Consider the following 20,411-nt stretch of genomic DNA (forward strand, 5'->3'; position numbering starts at 1 on the left):
CATCTGTAACAAAATTTGTACTTAAAAAAAAAAATAGGGTGCCTAAGTCACTTGCACAGTACTGTATATCGTAAACCGTATACAAGTGTGTGTGTGTGGGTACATATATAAATAGATTTGCTGGAACTACTGTCAGAGCTGTGATGTTATAGAAAATTAATCAACACCTTTTTACCAATCAGAATATAAAATTCAATAGCCTTGTGGTATAAAGCTTTTTAGCACAATGCAATGAAATAAGCTGTCTGTCTGTAATTTATAACGTTAGCCAAGCAACTAGCTAGAATTTCTAACTCCTAACTCCTTCCCTGCCCTTTCCTCAGACTATTTACAGACTCGCCAACCTTTACGCATTTCGCATAGGAAATCCATATTTAAACATCGGACCACGCTGCTACTAGTTATCAGTCAAAAATACACAAAAAAGAGCAGTCTTCCTTCTTTTTGCCAGTAGGACCAGTAGATAAGACAATCACATATGAATCTAGAGTGAGCGACTGTTGCGCAAGTGTTTTGAACTTGATATTGATATTAATTGACACCCTGGAAGCCCCGCCCCTATTCCTCCATCTCGCATTAGTAATCTCTCGTCTCTTCTCGATTCTTCCGCTTGAAAGATACAGCGCGCTGATACAGCGCCCTCGCTTTCTACCAGGGTAAATGGACAATGTTTTGAGTTCATTAATATGAAATAAAATCTATGAAATATATGTCTGACTTAGGTAACATTAGACATGGATATAGTTAACATCAGGTTACGCAAAGTGGAAAAGCGTAAATCGCTGCAGCCGTGCAGTGAGGGCTGCTGTTTAATGGTTTATATGTTTCGAGTTTGAGGAGATGGTCCAGGATGTTGGTAACAGTGGGTGGCTGTGTCTGGAAATGTGTGTTGCTGAAAATAGCATTTTTATGAGACCTGACAGAGCATGCTTAAAAAATGCATCCACACACTCTCTCTCTTGTCTTCCTTATTACCGGAAAGCGGTACAAACAAACACAAAAAAGGCTGTGTATTTTTTTTCTCTCTCTCTCCCCCCAGAAAGTGTATTCTTGTTTTCTTGGCAGTATCACCGCCTTGTTTCAGTAATGAAAACGAACAGGGAAGAATGATCCTCACCACGTATGTGTTGATCTTAACATTTCGCAAGTCACAAATTTCAGGGGAAAAATGTAGCAAGAAGACCTAAAGAACAAGAAGGCGTCTCTAGTTGCATGTGAGTGCTTGTCAATGCAGAAAGCTCTGCCTTTCAGTGTTCTAGTCTACGCAGTGCACGTGTAATGTTTTGTGGGAGCTGCTTTGGTGGGACAACTGATAGAGGGATGTATTTGTTTAAATATCAAATAGCTAGCTTCAGCTAACTTTCACCAAAATCACTAATTACCTTTTAACTGGTGTTTGTTGCTCCTTTTCCAAATACTTAATAATCAACTACAGGGTGCAAATAACACACACAGTCATTGGACAGATTAATTGTTTCATTCGTTCTTTCGTTCATTCATCTTCAGTAACCATTTTATCCTGATCAGAGTCGCAGTGAATCCAGAGCTTATGCCAGGAACACTGGACACGAGGCAGGAATACACCCCAGATGGGACGCTGGTCCATCGCAGGGCTCCATGCACACACACATTCACACACTCCTTCACACCTAGGGGTAACTGAGAGTGGCCGTTGTACCTACGAGCACCTTTACGGGAGGTCAGTAGGAAGCCGTAGAGATCCAGGGGAAACCCAAGCGGACATGGAGTCAATGGCATCATTTATTTTCAAAATTTCTATTTATTAGTGTTTGTCGAATTGGAATTGCGATAATTACAAAATGAAGGCTTGGACCTGGACAGAAATTACAAGATGAAGGCCTAGACTCAGACTTGAAGTTGTTTGTTAGAGGCAAGAGCATTTTTACGAGACCTCACACAGCATGCCTAAAATACAGTGGTTTTTATATGGAAATGTGCACATGGCTATAACAGCTTTCACTGGTTTGCAGACAGAAAGCTGAGCTACACTATACTGTTGTATTTAGCATGTCGTTACTGTAAACTATTACTGTAAACTATAAACTTCTACGCATTTTTTTTTTTTTTTTTTAGAAGCGCCTCAATTTAACATCAGAATACACTAGTACAAGTTCTCACTCAAAAATACACAGCAGTTTTTCCTCCCTAATAAACGGGAGATGAGCCAACTGACATGAATCTGGAATGGACGGAGCAGGTGATTTGAACTCTCTGATATTAACTGACACCGCCTGGAAGCCCCGCCCCCTCCCAAATCTCGCGTACTTCCGAGTTCCCTCGCTTTCTGCAAAAGTAAAGAGAATGTTTTGAGTTCTTTAATATGAAATAAAATCTTTCAGTGTGTGTCTGACTTGGAAAACATTAGCCAAGGATATAGTTAACATCAGTTAGCTATTTATTTTGAATGGCACCTAAATGTTTCGGCTGGAAAAAAAATGGTCACAATGGCACTTTTTTTTTTTTTTTTTTTTTTTTTTTTTTTTTTTTTTTTTTTTGTCGAAAGAGGGGAAAAAATGACAGAAATAATAACCAAAAGAATTAAATAGGCCTCTATCAAAGTGACAGAATTTTTGCTCTCCTGCAGAGGAAAGTGCTAAGATGCATTCAAACACTCTGTGCAGCAGATTATCAGTGAAAAAGTCAGCCATGTGGACATTAGACAACAGATTTGTAAGAATCACCTAGAAATCCACCATCCAGCTGAGCTTTCGTTCGCAATTGCTGCTGCTGGCAAACAGTTCTGAATATATATATATATATATATATACAGTCAGGTCCATAAATATTGGGACAGTGACACAGTTTTGGTAATTTTGCCTCTGTACACCACCACAGTGGATTTGAAATGAAACAGTCAAGATGTGACTGAAGCGTAGACTTTCAGCTTTAATTCAAGGGGTTTAACAAAAATATTGCATTAACCGTTTAGGAATTACAGCCATTTTTTACAGAGTTCCTCCATTTTCACAGGCTCAAAAGTAATGGGACAATTGACTGATAAGCAGTTTCATGGCCAGCTGTGGCCTGTTTCCTCCTTATATCATGATAAATTAAGGAGATAAAAGGTCTGGAGGTGATTCCAAGTGTTGAATTTGCATTTGGTAGCTGTTCATGGGAACTCTCAATATGCCGTCCAAAGAGGTGTTGATGCAAGTGAAGGAGGCCATCATTAGGCTGAAACCAAAACAGACCTATCAGAGAGATAGCGGAAACTTTAGGAGGGCCAAATCAACAATTTGGTACATTCTTAAAAAGAAGGAATGCACTGGCGAGCTCAGCAACACCAAAAGGCCTGGGAGACCACAGAAAACAACTAAAGTGGATGACTGAAGAATTCTTTTCTTATTGAAGAACAACCCCTTCACAACATCTAGCCAAGTCAGGAACACTCTGGAGGAGGTAGGCCTATCATTGTCAAAGTCTACAATCAAGAGCCACCTTCATGAATGTAAATACAGACGGTTTACCTCAAGATGCAAACTGCTGGTAACACTCAAGAACACAAAGGCCAGATTAGACTTTGCTAAAAAACCTCTAAAAAAAGCCTGACCAGTTCTGATGCAAGATTAACTTGTACCAGAATGATGGGAAGAGAAAAGTATAGAGAAGGAAAGGAAGGGCTCATGATCCAAAGCATACCACATCATCCGTCAAACATGTGGAGGAAGTGTTATGGCATGGGCATGTTTGGCTGCCAATGGAACTGGGTCACTGGGGTTTATTGATAATGTGACTGTTGACAGAAGTAGCAGGATGAATTCTGAAGTGTACAGAGCTATACTTTCTGCTCAGATTCAGTCAAATGCTGCAAAACTGATAGGACAGCGCTTCACAGTACAGATGGATAACAACCCAAAACATACTGTGAAAGCAGCCCAAGAGCTTGGAAATTAAATGTTCTTAAATGGCCGAGTCAGTCACCTGACCTCAACCCAACTGAGCTGCTTTTCACTTACTGAAGACAAATCTGAAGGCAGAATGACCCACAAACAAGCAGCAACTGAAGATGGCTGCAGTAAAGACCTGGCAAATCATCTCAAGGGAGGAAACTCAGCATTTGGTGATGTCCATGGGGTCCAGACTTCAGGTAGTCATTGACTGCAAAGGATTTACCTCCAAGTAATAAAAATAATCCTAATATTTATGATTATATTAGTTTGTCCCATTACTTTTGAGCCTGTGAAAATGGAGGAACTCTGTAAAAAATGGCTGTAATTCCTAAACGGTTAATGCAATATTTTTGTTAAACCCCTTGAATTAAAGCTGAAAGTCTACGCTTCAGTCACATCTTGACTGCTTCATTTCAAATCCACTGTGGTGGTGTACAGAGGCAAAATTACCAAAACTGTGTCACTGTCCCAATATTTATGGACCTGACTGTATATATATATATAAAATATAATATATAATATTATATATTATATATTAGCTGATATTATTACACTTTCCACTACTGTCCTGAAACCTGAAATGGTGGAAAGGCTTATCTTTTTTTAGGCTATCAGTTCTAGAGGATTAAATAGTTTATTATGATTTATTTTTTTGAAATGGTAAATCACAAGCATGGAAAGATCAGCATCATACAAGCCTGTTGGCATGTATAGAATGAAATCCTGACATACAGTACATTTTTGCGGTCAAAATTTTTAAATTTTTTTTATAATCATGACGTCACGTACCGTAAAGTCTAAACATTTTAGAAAATTGACTTCCTCACTGATAATTACGACTTTAATGAACACACACAGTTACTGTTATTCTGAGATGACGTCAAGGCACTATCATCTGTACATATATCATTAGACAAGTAGAAAAATCTTCTAATGAACGTTAACCTCTTTAACTACTTTTCTTTCTCTCCTCTCTCAGATCGAGACATTACCACCCGAGCTGTTCCAGTGCAAGAAGCTTCGGACTTTGAACCTAGGGAACAACTGCCTGACCACACTGCCATCGCGTTTCGGAGAGCTGACGTCTTTGACACAGCTGGAGCTGCGCGGTAATCGGCTCGAAGGCCTGCCGGTGGAGCTGGGCGAGTGCCGCATGCTGAAACGCTCAGGCCTGGTGGTGGAGGAAGAGCTCTTCAAAACACTTCCTCCTGAAGTGAAGGAGCAGCTGTGGAGAGCCGACAAGGAGCAAGCCTGAGACTGAAAGACAAGGGATGAGAAGAAAGCGAGAATGGAGGCAGATGAAAAGCTGCGAGAAACTCTTTTATTTTAACGTTTTAATTTTTTAGTGTTTTTTTTTTTTATATATATTAGTTGTTTTTATATATTTAGTGGAATACAAGGTTGATCCTTGCGTAACGCCAAGAAGAGAGGAATGAGGAAGTGGAATTATGGAACGGAAATGGGACAGGACTAGTCCTGTCCACACACACACACACACACACACACACACACACACACACACACACACACACACACACACACACACTCACTCACACAAAGTGCAGTGCCACAGGCCAGTACATGCAAACTATAAGCTAAGCTGCATGCAAACTCTGTGCTAGATCACATAAAGACTTAAAGCTTGATGGAAAGGAGAAATACAAATGCTTGAAAAAAATGACGCAAAAACACTCAAACCACATCGTCTCTCACGCGTAACGAAGGACTTTTTTATTTTTATTATTTTTTTTTTTGTGTGTGTGTGTGTCTGAGATGCGGTCGAGTGGTCACCAAAAACGAAAAGGAGGGACGATGCAGTGTTCTAATGTCATCGTCTTTCTGTTGTCAAGACAACTGTCCTGCACTATCATTGCCTTAACTCCTTAGAACAAGGATATATCTGAGGATTTTATTTTGCCAAAAAAAAAAAAACAGTGGACAAATGCAAACTGATGTGTTTGTATGAGACGATTATGTGCGTTAATGTTTTGTTTGACCATTAACAGTAATGTTTCTTTTTGTTTAAACAGTCTTCATTATGTCGCTAGGATTATGCTAATAAATGATTCTGGAGACGATTCTCACCATCATTGAAGTTCAGGTTATTAAGTTGTAAGACATTTTGCGCACACACCCAGTGCCCCGAGTGCACAAAACCACAATGCACCTGCACATCACACACAAATACACTCTTCATACCTTTAACGGCAAATGAAAACCAAAACGTACACGCCCATCCTTACAGTCGAGATGGGAAAAAACACACACCCTTAACTGAAGTCATTCTCAAAACAACCCACACACAAATTAAACCAGCAAGCTGTTAGTCTGGCTGTGTTAGAGTTCATTCATAACTAACACTCACACACACTGTGTGGGTTGACACAGAGGATGCCTTGTTCTTTAGAGAAAATTTCTTTCAAGAGGTGGTCCAAGATCAGATATTTACATCTCCACCAATAGAGAAGAAGCAGAAAGGAAAGACACAGATCTCAGATTAGCAACTCCCACTCTCACAACGTGAACATCTTTCTCTAAATTAAGTCTTTATTCTTGTTGTAGCATTCAAGAGAACTTTTTACTAGTTCTGTTTTCAACAAGTAAAGATACACTCACTATCCAATTTATTAGGAACACCTGTAGACCTGCACATTCAGTCACGTGACTGCAGCGCAATGCGTATGATCATGCAAATATAGCTCAAGAGCTTCTGTTAATGTTAGCATCAAACATCAGAATGGGGAACAAATATATGTGATATCAGTGATTGACCATAACTGATGAGCTGGTTTGAGTATTTCAGATTCTGCTGCTCATCTGAGATTTTCACCCAATACATTCTCTAGAGTTTATACAGAATGGTAGAAAAAGGCATCCAGTGAGCAGTGGTTCTGCAGGCAGAAATGTCTTGTTGATGAGAGCCTTCAGAGGAGAATGGTCAGACTGGTTCAAGCTTGACAGGAAGTCTATGGTAACTCAAATAACCACTCTTTACAGTTGTGGTGCGCAGAACAGCCTGACAGAATCCATAACACACTGAACCTTGAGGTGGATGGGCTACAACAGCAGAATCTGCCTCGTGGTTCAGTGGGTTCTGAGATGCTTTCCTGCTCACCACGGTTGTCAAGAGTGGTTATTTACTGTATCCCTCCTGTCAGCGTGAACCAATCTGGCCATTTTCCTCTTCCCTCTCAGTGACTGTCATAATCACTAAGATGATGTATTTCCCCCCATTCTGATGTTTGACATGAAGATTAACTGAAGCTCTTGAACTGTATCTGCATGAATACACAACTGCTCCTGATAAAGGACAGTGGACAGTGATGGACATTTATTTTATACTAACAAACCACTTTATCATCGGAGTGGAAGGAGGCAGGCTGCTGGAACTGCAACTCCTCCTAGTGGTGGCTGCATAGCATCTCAGAAACAGAAGTAACTTAAAATAATAATAAAAAAAAAACCCTCAAAAAAAACAATGGGTAGAATTTTGGTTAAAACAGTGGGTAGTTTTATGCCGAATATAGATTTTTAATTATTGACTAAAGTTCTTGAGGAAAAGGATATCGGATTTTTTCAAGTATTGTTTCAAAGACAACTATAATGAATGATATTAATAAATATTAAGGTGAACAACACTAAACCCTAACCAGGAACTCCAGAGACAGTAGCCAGCTGTACAGTTACTATTTGTTTCAGTCCCTGTGTATGTGTGTGTGTGCTCATTGAATATGCCTATGTCATTACCATTGTGCCAAACATTTCAAATTGTTAGACCTGTTAGATTTCTCGCTGTGGAGATTCCCAGGAACTTTGCAGTACAGACCAGCAACACATCACTTCATGGAAAATACAGTTTATTTGCAATACTGCACAGATTATACCTAAATATTGCACTTAATAGATCTGATTTTATTTGCTAATATACTCTGCCCAGTGCTTTAATCTCCAAAAGAGCAACAGTGGTGAGGAAAAACTCCATTTTACATAAACTTAGATTAATTTATGGAGAAATTATGGAGAAACCTAAAGCTGTCCTCCTCAGCTGGCATTAGGTACTATAGATAAACAAGCACTGTAACTAGGGTTGTGCAATATAACGAGATTAACGTCCCTTCACGATATTACGTTAATATCCAGTGATGTTTATCGCAGATTATATTACCACATCTGCCAATGACGTCATTTCAACCTGCGAATTACCACTTTCACAGCTTGGAAAGACACTTTCTGGAAGCCACACCCCCTTCCCCCATCTTGTGTTCAGGAAAAGAACCAGGTGAAATAAATCAATATCTCACAGCCATAGCTGTAACATAACTGTAATAGATGTAAGACCAAATTTGATGTAAAATGGCTATGTAATGCTATGTCCCGCTTATGAGGCTGCTGATACAGAGGTGAAAAAGATGTAAGCTATGTAAAGGATACACCCGTCTCAGAGAACATGTCTTCTTCTGAAAGACCTCTTCACCTTTTTTCCATAGAATGTCACTCCTGGATATGGTTTGGGAATGAAAACCTGCAAGACACACTTGTACATTTTCTCAGACCAAGCCCAAGTCTCTGCCATTTCTACGATCCGCTTGTAAAAGTGTGTAGGTATGTCGGTACACAGAGATGTTGAAATGGCAGCTGTGAGTCTGCAGGTTCTAAAAAGACTAGAAAAGTGATGAATTAACATATGTAAATAAGCAAATTCTCATAAATTTCAAGCTCTTCCTAACCTAAAACAGGTACACTGTGGGAGAGGAAACCTATAAGTATTTAAAAGACAAAACAGTCAAACTCCTGCTCTGTTGATTATTCTGTTTGTTTAATCATTTTTTTATTTTCCCCCAGTGTTCTCCATATTTCTTCTGTGATTTCTCTGCCAACAGCTACAACCAGGGAGGGCGAGGGCTATCACGTCCTTCCTCAGAGCCAGCATCTTTTCAGACTGCTGCACATGTAACGTCAGGGGGTGGCGTAACACACTCAGAGGAAAGTGCTATCCATCCACTCCCACACACATGAGCTCACAGACACCCATGATTGGCTAGTGTTGCTGTGATTGGTAGAGGAGAGCGAGAATGTCACCCCTCCCTCCCTGAGAGCAAGGCAAATTTTGTCTCTTGGACTCTCGTCTATAGATTGGCTGTGGCATCGTCAGGCTTCGAACTCACGATCTCAAGATGCTCTGGTGGTTGATGTGAGAACTTCTCTGCAAGTGGACTGTCTGTCTTGATGTGATGAGGTTGAAGAATTTGTAGCTATCCTCATATTCAGACATCCATGGAGTATTGGGCACCAAATGTAAAAAATTGCATACTGATGTTGCTTTCCCAAACAAGCTTCATTAATTACTCTTTGTAATATACAGTGGATATGTTTATTTTTTGGATATCTTTATATGGATTATTAATTATATGGATATACACAGATCAGCCATAACATTAAATCTACCTGCCTAATATTGTGTAGGTTCCGTTTGTGCTGCCAAAACAGCTCTGAACTGTAGAGGCATGGACTCCACAAGACCTCTGAAGGTGTGCTGTGGTATCTGGCACCAAGATGTTAGCAGCAGATCCTTTATGTCCTGTAAGTTGTGAGGTGGGGCCTCCATGGATCGGACTTGTTTGTCCAGCACATCCCACAGATGCTTGACTGGATTGAGATCTGGGGAATTTGGAGGCCAAGTCAACACCTTGAACTCTTTGTCATGTTCCTCAAACCATTCCTGAACAATTTTTACACTGTAGCCAGGTGTATTATCCTGCTGAAAGAGGCCACTGCCATGACGGAATACCATTGCCATGAAGGGGTGTACTTGGTCTGCAACAATGTTTAGGTAGGTGGTACGTGTCAAAGTAACATCCACATGAATGCAAGAACCCAATGTTTCCCAGCAGAACATTGCCCAGAGCATCCCACTGCCTCTGCCAGCTTGACTTCTTCCCATAGTGCATCCTGGAGCCATCTCTTCCCCAGGTAAGCAACGTACACGCACCCATCCGTCCACATGATGTAAAAGAAAACGTGATTCATCAGACCAGGCCACCTTCTTCCATTGCTCCATGGTTCAGTTCTGATGCTCACATGTCCATTGTAAGCATTTGCAGCAGTCGACAGGGGTCAGCATGGGCACTCTGACCATTCTACAACTACGCAGTCCCATATGCAGCAAGCTGTGAAGCACTGCATTTTCTGACACCTTTGTATCATAGGCAGCATTAACTTTTTTCAGCAATCTGTGCTACAGTAGCTCTTCTGTGGGATCGGACCAGACAGGCTAGTCTTCGCTCCCCAAGCGCATCACTGAGCTTTGTGCACCCATGACCCTGTCGCTGGTTCACCAGTTGTCTTTCCTTGGACCACTTTTGGTAGGTAATAACCACTGCATACTGGGAACACCCCACAAGACCTACCATTTTGGAGACACTCTGACCCAGTCGTCAAAGTCACTCAGATCCTTATGCTTGCCAATTTTTCCTGCTTAAAATACATCAACCTTGAGAACTGACTGTCCACTTGCTGCTTAATATATCCCACCCCTTGACAGATGCCACTGTAACGATAATCAATGCTATTCATGGTACCTGTCAATGATTTTAATTTTATGGCTGATCTGTGTATTTACAAGGCTTTATATTTATGTTTCTTTTATTTACATCACAGAAACCTGCAATTTTAAGGGGGGCGGAGTAGAATTTTTATATATCCACTGTGTCTGAGAAAAGAGCATTCAAAATTTTACATTTGGCACCCGGAGACCTGCTGTGGAGAGGAGATAGAGAAAGTTCTGCTTGAACATCTGCCTGATTATCCTATGATATGCAAGCTGTGTTAAAGTGTAAGGGTAAGCCTCTAGCAATGTCTTGTTTATAATTGGGCTGGGATATGATGTTATAAAAGGTCATGACTTTGTAGGCTGCTATGAACACCCTCAGTGAAATTGGCACCTTGACAGTACTGTGTACTGTGCTGCTGTTCTATTGTTGTGTGTTCTGAAGAAATACCTTTTAAGCTGTTCCGTGGATCTGTCGGTACAGAGTAACGTTGAAATGAGCAGTGCGGATCTGTTGAAGAGAGATTAAAAGTACAGAGTGATGAAAGAATGACTACAAGTATTCTGACTACGATTTCATATAATATAGAAGGTAATTGAACAAGGTCCCTGGAGGACTAGTGGTTAGGCCACGGCGCTCACTGCTGTGGCCCGGGCTCGATTCCCGCCCAGGGAACCAACCCCAGCCACTGGTGTTGCACATGACAGTGCACTCCCAGTGCCGGTCCCAAGCCCGGATAAAATTGGGGAGGGTCGCGTCAAGAAGGGCGTCCAGCGTAAAAATTGTGCCAAATCAAATATGCGGACCAATGATCCGCTGTGGTGACCCCTAACAGGAGCAGCTCAATTAATAGACCCATTTGGTCCAATTCATGGGACCCAATACCTCGCACGGTTTCATTTGGCTAAACGATTAAATAATCATGGTTTAATTATAATAGTTTAATTATCATAATTATCATAATGCAGTCTGTCCTGAGATGAAGGTGTGGGTGTGTGTTTCACCAAGCACTTAAATGCGCACTAACTGCAAAAAAAAGACACCCAACTTGTACTGTTTTCTCTAAGAGAGTTTTAGATTTATAATATTCTTAGTCCCTGATCTACTTGTACTAGCATGAAGTATGTTGCTCTGGATAAGAAAGTCTGCCAAATTCTGTAAATGTACTGTAATGGAGGTTGGAAATCAGTGTAAGTACTACTGTATCTGCCAGTTTGTGATTAGCACAGAGTTTTATACTACCTTTGGACCGTAGACGGCCTGGTATTCGGTGCGTCGATACTTGTCTGCAAACAGAGTGGCAGGTGTGCTCTGAAAGACTGAGGCCAAAGGGTGTGCAGTGTTCTTCAGAGCACAAGGTGGGTGCACAACTTGCGGGAAACCAAAGTTTCCCGTATACTCAGTCACCCACTGAGACCCGCTATAGCAACGAGACAATGTCAGAGTTAGAGAAATCAAGCTAATCTAGGAATAAAGTATACAAACTGTTGACTGCAGACAAAGGTCCAGAGAAATTAATAATGACAAATTAAAGATGACTCAGTCAGTGTTTTTTTTTTTTGAGTAGTTACCATGGTGTGTTTATGTCGGGTTGATGAGCCTTTACATGCTCTAAAGTCTCCTGCTGGACTGGCCTCAACACACGTCCTTCAAGAAAACAACCAATCAGTGTACTAGAATGTGTACACTACAGTGTACACATCAATTGTCCAGTAGAACAAAGTTTAAACACTTGTATTGCCATATATATATATATTATATTATATATACATATACACATTTAATATCAGTGCCTTGCGTGAGTATTACAAGCACTGTATTTTATTTCAACAGTCCTGTATTGCTTCAGAAATTGGTTTACACTTGAAATACACTCATAAATGCAACAATAAATGTTATGACAAACCACTGAGATTACACACACGTGCTTGAACCTGTTAGGCTTATATTTTTCAATTCTGACGTATTGTAGCATTTATGTAAAACTAACAATACTTTTTATTAATTCTTTTATATTTATACACTTACGTTTTTAAACATTTTACAACTTATGATACAGGAAACCTTGATGTGTAAATCTCAAATATGGATGAATTTTAACACACTGATAATCCTCCCTCAAACGATTGTTAGTGTTTTGAGAGTTGATGTGCAATACTGTGGGTCTGCAGGACTGGGAGCAAGTATCAAGGCTTTATCTGGCACTATTTTAGCATGTTCCTTTTTTTAAATCATCTCATACTGCAGTTCTAAAGATTGGTCTTCCTAATTATGACTCAGTGGTAAGTGTGTAATGTAATAAAGTATGCAATATCTTCCTAAAGACCACACAGATCTGTAGTTCAGGGTAGGCAGGTAGATGTGTTCACAGAGATGCTAACTGCAATCGTTTCAGTATGTTTAATGGAAGGTAACACTCGTTGTGATGTTGCAATGGTGTGAGAGGTACCTCTTCTGCGGACGATGGGAGGAGCAGGAGCTCGGAGCTTGAGGAGGCGCTCAACCTTAGCTGCGAGAGCTTCCTGCGCATTTCCAGAAGTGTTAATCTTCTGTACTCCAGGCTGCTCTAGGAGCTTTTCTCTTTTTCCTTTAAGACCACAGAAAAATACACATCATTCAAGATTGTTTATATTGTTTCCAACTGCGATTCCATTTCTCTTTACTATCCATTACTCAGAGATTTTAGCAAGAGGATTGCACAGATTGTTTTATTTGGCCCTGAACCCAATTTCAGGATGATAAACTTGCCCTGAATGGCTAAATGCATTGTTTTCTCCGCAAACTTAGATTTAAGTCATCAAACTTTGAAATGTATCTACTACATAATGTGACTTTATCTAACAGGTGCCTGATAGAGTTTATATTAATATTGTTTTTACTTGAGAGGCCAGAGCAACAGATTTGATGGCGTTAAATACCAGCTGTTCTGTTAATGTTAGTATTTACACACCAGGTCGAGCTTTTGTGGACGCTGTAGACAGAGAATCCTGAAGAGGGGATGTCTGTGGATAGCGGCGTAAGCTCTGATTTTTCTGTGAGGGAAGACAATACAATAGGTATAAAGTGTGACAAATAATTTGATCATTTTAATCAACACAAGGTAATGTGCTATACCAGGGCCATTTCTTGCTGTATAAGTGGTCGCGTAGTGCCCCTGGACCACCTGAGGGCTCTCATTATTATTATTAAAAATAGATAATAATAAGCACAGTTTACTAATATTTGGCAAAATATTTGGCGTCTTTGTGGTGTGAAAAGAACAGAAACTACAATTTACATAACAAAAATAGATAACTAATATAACTAATGTCAGAAGGTCACAAATAAGACTTATCACTCATGAAGACTTCACATCTATCTAATTTTACAATCAGCATCAGCAAACCCAGAAGTGAAAAATACAATGGATATATATGTTAGAAATAAGCTGACTTCTAGGAAGAGCAGTCCCTCCAAATCACCTCATCGTGCTGACTGCATCACTCCAGGTTTTTTTTTTTTTGGTTTGTTTGTTTTTTTTTGTTAACAATGTTCAGAACAATGCAGTTATTAACAATTATTTATAAGTTCATATTGACTTAAAAATCATATTATAACCATATTTTTTAACAGGGATGAGTGTTTATCCTCCACAGGGTCACAGGGCAGGGTTCCAGCCCATCACAGGGTGCAATCACACACACAGTAGACAGTTTGAAAATGACAGTCAGCCTACAGCATGTGTGTTTTTGGGACTGGGAAGGAAACTGGAGTACCCAGGGGAGGCCCCTGGGGCACGGGAGGAGCATGCCAGCTTTGTGCGCAGAGGTGGGAGTCGAACCCACAACCCCAGAGGTGCAAGGCAAGTGTGCTAACCACTATACTACCATACCCCTCCCCCTTTTATCACCAATATAGATTATATAGCCTAATATAAGAGTTAATTAAGCTGAGTGATTGAGAGTCTGATGTTAGTTTGTTAATAAATTTGGCTACTGTTTAACACTGTATAATATTTAGCCTGATGTTAGCTAGCTTGACAGTGGTCCTGTTACTAGTTAGCCTAAAAACCTGATTATTTTATGACTTTTTTTTTGCTCCAGTTGCTAAAGTGCACAGTTTGAGTTGTATTCATTGTCTTGTACAGATCCTGTCTCACATTTAGACCTGTACCTCAGTGATGTGGAGGAGAATAAGGGACAAATCGCAGCATTCAGTATATTTTCTAATCCAGGACAGCTGCAGCACTGTGTCATTATGAAGCATTTGCTAAACCCTGTCATACTGAATATGTACAACTTTACCTTCGTTATTTTGAAAGTGTGAGTCATTTCTTCTGCAGGTCTGTTCACCTGAAACACGTCTGTTCTCTTCCCAGAGTGCGACCTGAATGCTGTGAGCATGTCGGCGTTTTATATGAAGACTGTGCAACCCTAGTGACGTCACAATCGTTACACGTCACACACGGTATTACGAAGCAATGGCCAATTCTACTGTTATCCGACGTCATTTACGTTTTATTGTTATTTTTTTCCTGCCAAAGCTTTGTCTGCTATCTAGCTATCTGATTGGGAAAGGTGTGCTTGTATACAATACTTACAATACTTTTTACTCCTGATTCAGCCACTTATGCAAAAAAAAAGGGTGCTTTTTTTCTCCCCGAACATTTAGCCCCGCCCACTCCTTTTTTTAATTTTTTTTTTTTTTATAATTTGATTAATATGTGAACCTACCTTTTGCAAACTATTCCCTGGATTTTTGCCAGATCTTCCAAACCACGGTGTCAAATTACTCAGTAGAGTCTGCCCATCAATAATCAATAAAAATATGTGGACATTTGAAAACAATGTGGCTGACGCCTACCAATCAATCATTCCAAGGCGGGGCTTAATTTACACAGCTATAACACGTGACCTGTTAGAAGGGCAGATATAGCACAAAACTGCACATATCCACAATTTATATCTGTACTGTGAGACTGCTGCCACCATCCATTTCCATATACTTTTCTTATATTTAATATTTTTATTTATATATATTTTTTATATTTCTTATGCGTGTATATATGTATATATATATATAATTTTTAATATTTTGTGTGTGTATATATATATATATATATATATATATATATATATACACACATAAGAAAATATAGTAAAATATTAAATATAAAGAATATATATATATATATATATATATATTTTTAAATATATTTTTTTAATATATATATATATATATATATATATATATATTATTTTTTTTTAAATATTTTGTGTGTGTGTATATATATATATATATACACACACAAAATATATATATATATATATATATATATATATATATATATATATTCTTTATATTTAATATTTTACTATATTTTCTTATTTTATGTCGGAACAGTTGTATAAAGCATTTCACTGCAAGTCGTACTGTGTATGGTTATGCATGTGACAAATAAAATTTGAATATGAATTTGAATTTGATTTGGATATGCAGAAAACTTATATTAGGCATATAGGCATATTCAATGCTAGATTCCGAGGCCGTGTCCTAAAGTTGGGGCGTGGTCACCTGCAGGGGGCGTGGTTAACTTCAAGTGCATTTTTCTTACATATCATATGTCTGATCAAGCTGAAATGCCCTTACAACCCCTTAAGAGCAAGCTAGGAACTGCCTGATACCATATGCACGGCCTGATAATGCCCTATCAGCCCCTTAGCAACACCAGGGAGTCGTGTTGGCTACGCAAGCCCTCTGCATTTTCCTCAGGAGATGCACTTTTCTAGTTATTATTATTATTATTATTATTAGTAGTAGTAGTAGTAGTATTAGTAATATTCTAAACTAAATCATAAAATAAAAATAAAAAACATTTGGTTTGCATTGAGGGGTATGGTGTTTAGTCCTGTTTGCCTCACACCTCTGGGGTTGGGGGTTCAAATCCTGCCCTGTGTGTGTGTGTGTGTGTGTGTGTGTGTTTTCTTCTGATGCTTTGGGTACTCCAGTTTCCATGTGACTGATTGGCATTTCCAAAATTTATCGTAGCGCATGAATGGGTGTGTGTGTGTGTGTGTGTGATTGTGCCCTGCGATGGGTTGGCACCCTGTCCAGGGTGTCCCCTGCCTTGAGCCCCAAGCTCCCTGGGGTAGGCTCCCTTGTGACCCTGTGTAGGATAAGCGGTACAGAAAATGGATAGGATGGATTTTGTTTGTGTTTAGAAAGCAGATGCTGCTATCAGAGTGAGATGTATTATTATATTACACCACAGGATCACTATAAAAACAAGCCATTTCTATTGATTACAATAATGTTACATTTATTTCTCAGTTTAATTTCTTGTACTGCTATAACAACATCAGCAATCAGCTGCTTTTGGATTATCCTGATTATATATTTCATATAATTATGACTAAATAAGCATGAGCAGTGGTAAGAACATGAAGATGTATTTTGCAAACACCAAACACAGTTATACTCATAAACTAAGTTGCGTATTTTTGCAGTTTATACATCATGATCACTGGCAAATCAAATTACAAATTAGGATACATGAAGAAGAAAGATTTTCAATGATTGATTCTGGTATATGACTTCAAGCTTGTTTGTGCATTTTTGAGATTTGCCTGTGTCCTCTGGTTTTGACTACAGATTGTATATAATTCCTATTGTGTACATATTGTAGAGTTTGTATATATTTCTGTATATGTTACCCATGTCACTGTTGTACGGATTGGCTGCCATTTTTCTTGGGTGTGGGCATTTTGTTTGTGTTCATGGTTAGTCAGGGTGAAAAAGGGAAGACAAATGTCATTTGTTTATCATCATTTTTCAATAGGTAAGACAGCTTCCTTTTGCACTGTTAGTTTTTGGGTGTTTGTCTGTTGTCTGAGCCTGGGCTGGCCTGAAACAATACCAGTGATTGTAAATATTTTCTCATAAAAGATCATTTGTGTCATTGTTCTCATTTTCACCCACAGTTCTCATCTCACCTTTCTGTTATCAGCCCCAACCCTAGACTGGGGTATAACAGAAATCGTGATATTTCTTAAATAACTTAATTCTTATAGAAATAAGTCATCTTTGCTAATGGCACCACAAACTAACATTTATACATTTATGAAATATTATACTTTGTATCAGCAATGAAGATTAAAAGAAGCAGTGACAGAGAGTAGCCGTGAAAGTTGAATGGTCATGAAGGAAACAGTTACTTGCTTTAATTACGTACAAGAAAGTTTAAAGGGAAGAAGTGCAAGCATGGGACAAACAGTGGTAATCAGTTATTACCTTAAATCTCTATTGGATAGCTGATTCTGGAGTGGGAGGTGCTCTGAATCTTAGCCACACCCACCCCATCAAAGAGCGTCCTCTGACATGAATCAGAGGAGATGAATACAACGGTATGCAAAGGTTAAATTATATTGTAGTTGCATTAAATAGCTAACAAAAAGTAATGAGTAGCTACTGAACTGGTTGTAGATGCATTCACACATATCTGTTTATTATACAAGTGTCTTCATTTTTGTGTTTCCATGCTGCTGAGCGCTCCATTCGTTCCGCCATGTCAGAGGACGCTCTGTCGTTAATTGAGTGGGCGTGGCTATCTGACCAATAGAGACTCAAGATCCACAAATACAAGATCCACACTAAAAATGTGCCAAAGGTCAAAAGAATGATGGGAACTTGTTGGAGAAATAAGATTGGAGACAAAACAAAGATAATGATCCATGAACAGGATTTTCAGATAAATTTCAATTTTCAGAGATATGACAAATAGCTTTTAAAAAAGGATGGCTCAGTTTTAAATAATGTTTTCATCAATAATAAGAATCAGCAGATTAAAACATTATATTGGTGTTTAATTTTTGTCTAATTTTATCCTGCTGCACTCTTAAAGTGCTCTGTCCCCCAGCATAGGCCTGTTTAGTCTTAGTTCCAGCAATAGTGCTTGAGGCCAGCGTCTTTGGTCATCCATCATCTTTGGTGCATTGAGTGAAAACCTCTGGACACATGTCCACGTGTGTTCATGAAGAAACGTGAAAAGTGACAAACAAGCCTGATCTGTTTCTTCCCCAAGTGTGACTAAGCGGTATTGTGGTGCCCCCTAATGGAAGTGCAGCTCAGTCACAAATTTCTGAGTTTCTCAGATTGATTTTCTGTATTTCAGCATAAAAGATCCCAGATATCAACTCATCTTGGATAAGTTTGTGTAAGCATCAGCTTGACCCCAGGGTTAACTCCGAACTAGATGAGCTCTTCCCTCCCTCACACACACACATCGTGATCTTCTTCTTCTTCTTTTTTTTTTAACACACACACACATTTCTCATGATTTAGGCTGGGGTCCAGGGGATGGATAATGTCAATTAGATTACTCATGTAACTATTTAGTATTAGAATAAACTCTGCCTAATATTTTTATACCTTATACAGTCAGGTCCATAAATATTGGGACAGTGACACAGTTTTGGTAATTTTGCCTCTGTACACCACCACAGTGGATTTGAAATGAAGCAGTCAAGATGTGACTGAAGCGTAGACTTTCAGCTTTAATTCAAGGGGTTTAACAAAAATATTGCATTAACCGTTTAGGAATTACAGCCATTTTTTACAGAGTTCCTCCATTTTCACAGGCTCAAAAGTAATGGGACAATTGACTGATAAGCAGTTTCATGGCCAGCTGTGGCCTGTTTCCTCATTATTTCATGATAAATTAAGGAGATAAAAGGTCTGGAGCTGATTCCAAGTGTTGAATTTGCATTTGGTAGCTGTTCATGGGAACTCTCAATATGCCGTCCAAAGAGGTGTTGATGCAAGTGAAGGAGGCCATCATTAGGCTGAAAAACCAAAACAGACCTATCAGAGAGATAGCAGAAACTTTAGGAGGGCCAAATCAACAATTTGGTACATTCTTAAAAAGAAGGAATGCACTGGCGAGCTCAGCAACACCAAAAGGCCTGGGAGACCACAGAAAACAACTAAAGTGGATGACTGAAGAATTCTTTTCTTATTGAAGAACAACCCCTTCACAACATCTAGCCATGTCAGGAACACTCTGGAGGAGGTAGGCCTATCATTGTCAAAGTCTACAATCAAGAGCCACCTTCATGAATGTAAATACAGACGGTTTACCTCAAGATGCAAACCGCTGGTAACACTCAAGAACACAAAGGCCAGATTAGACTTTGCTAAAAAACCTCTAAAAAAAGCCTGACCCGTTCTGATGCAAGATTAACTTGTACCAGAATGATGGGAAGAGAAAAGTATAGAGAAGGAAAGGAAGGGCTCATGATCCAAAGCATACCACATCATCCGTCAAACATGTGGAGGCAGTGTTATGGCATGGGCATGTTTGGCTGCCAATGGAACTGGGTCACTGGGGTTTATTGATAATGTGACTGTTGATAGAAGTAGCAGGATGAATTCTGAAGTGTACAGAGCTACACTTTCTGCTCAGATTCAGTCAAATGCTGCAAAACTGATAGGACAGCGCTTCACAGTACAGATGGATAACAACCCAAAACATACTGTGAAAGCAGCCCAAGAGCTTGGAAATTAAATGTTCTTAAATGGCCGAGTCAGTCACCTGACCTCAACCCAACTGAGCTGCTTTTCACTTACTGAAGACAAATCTGAAGGCAGAATGACCCACAAACAAGCAGCAACTGAAGATGGCTACAGTAAAGACCTGGCAAATCATCTCAAGGGAGGAAACTCAGCATTTGGTGATGTCCATGGGGTCCAGACTTCAGGTAGTCATTGACTGCAAAGGATTTACCTCCAAGTAATAAAAATAATCCTAATATTTATGATTATATTAGTTTGTCCCATTACTTTTGAGCCTGTGAAAATGGAGGAACTCTGTAAAAAATGGCTGTAATTCCTAAACGGTTAATGCAATATTTTTGTTAAACCCCTTGAATTAAAGCTGAAAGTCTATGCTTCAGTCACATCTTGACTGCTTCATTTC

General features: G+C 39.3%; 2 protein-coding genes across 3 annotated transcripts in view; one reads left to right on the forward strand and one right to left on the reverse strand.

Moving 5' to 3' along the window:
- Positions 1-6,001, forward strand: part of lrrc8aa (leucine rich repeat containing 8 VRAC subunit Aa) — a 38,791-nt gene extending 32,790 nt beyond the window's left edge. The window contains exon 8 of the mRNA XM_026929120.3: positions 4,891-6,001. Coding sequence (XP_026784921.1) covers positions 4,891-5,166 — 276 coding nt within the window. The 3' untranslated portion in view covers positions 5,167-6,001. The remainder of the gene's footprint in view (positions 1-4,890) is intronic.
- A 1,197-nt stretch (positions 6,002-7,198) lies between these two features.
- On the reverse strand, positions 7,199-14,927 carry LOC117599196 (uncharacterized). 2 transcript variants are annotated; one of them, XR_008303974.1, is made up of 8 exons: positions 14,743-14,927; positions 13,410-13,491; positions 12,909-13,046; positions 12,031-12,106; positions 11,702-11,879; positions 10,910-10,969; positions 9,077-10,667; positions 7,199-8,572 (listed from the first exon to the last, which is right to left on the reverse strand). XR_008303974.1 is itself a non-coding variant. In XM_034311476.2 (7 exons), exons 1-6 carry the CDS (start codon positions 14,839-14,841, stop codon positions 10,913-10,915), a joined length of 630 nt encoding a protein of 209 aa, XP_034167367.1. In that variant the 5' UTR covers positions 14,842-14,927; the 3' UTR covers positions 7,199-10,667; positions 10,910-10,912. The 2 variants fall into 2 exon arrangements, 1 of the variants encoding a protein (XP_034167367.1); XM_034311476.2 differs by having other exon boundaries at positions 7,199-10,667.
- Between the last annotated feature and the right edge of the window lie 5,484 nt (positions 14,928-20,411).

Source organism: Pangasianodon hypophthalmus, chromosome 15 (assembly GCF_027358585.1).
Source record: "Pangasianodon hypophthalmus isolate fPanHyp1 chromosome 15, fPanHyp1.pri, whole genome shotgun sequence".
NCBI classification, from domain to species: Eukaryota; Metazoa; Chordata; class Actinopteri; order Siluriformes; family Pangasiidae; genus Pangasianodon; species Pangasianodon hypophthalmus.

Excerpts from the sequence above, each read along its gene's own strand:
- LOC117599196 (XM_034311476.2), bottom strand. The coding sequence starts at position 14,841 with ATGCTCACAGCATTCAGGTCGCACTCTGGGAAGAGAACAGACGTGTTT. Across the intron at positions 12,107-12,908 it reads TCCCATCGTCCGCAGAAGAG|GACGTGTGTTGAGGCCAGTC; the intron begins GTACCTCTCACA and ends GTTTTCTTGAAG. Across the intron at positions 11,880-12,030 it reads CCCGACATAAACACACCATG|CGGGTCTCAGTGGGTGACTG; the intron begins GTAACTACTCAA and ends TCGTTGCTATAG.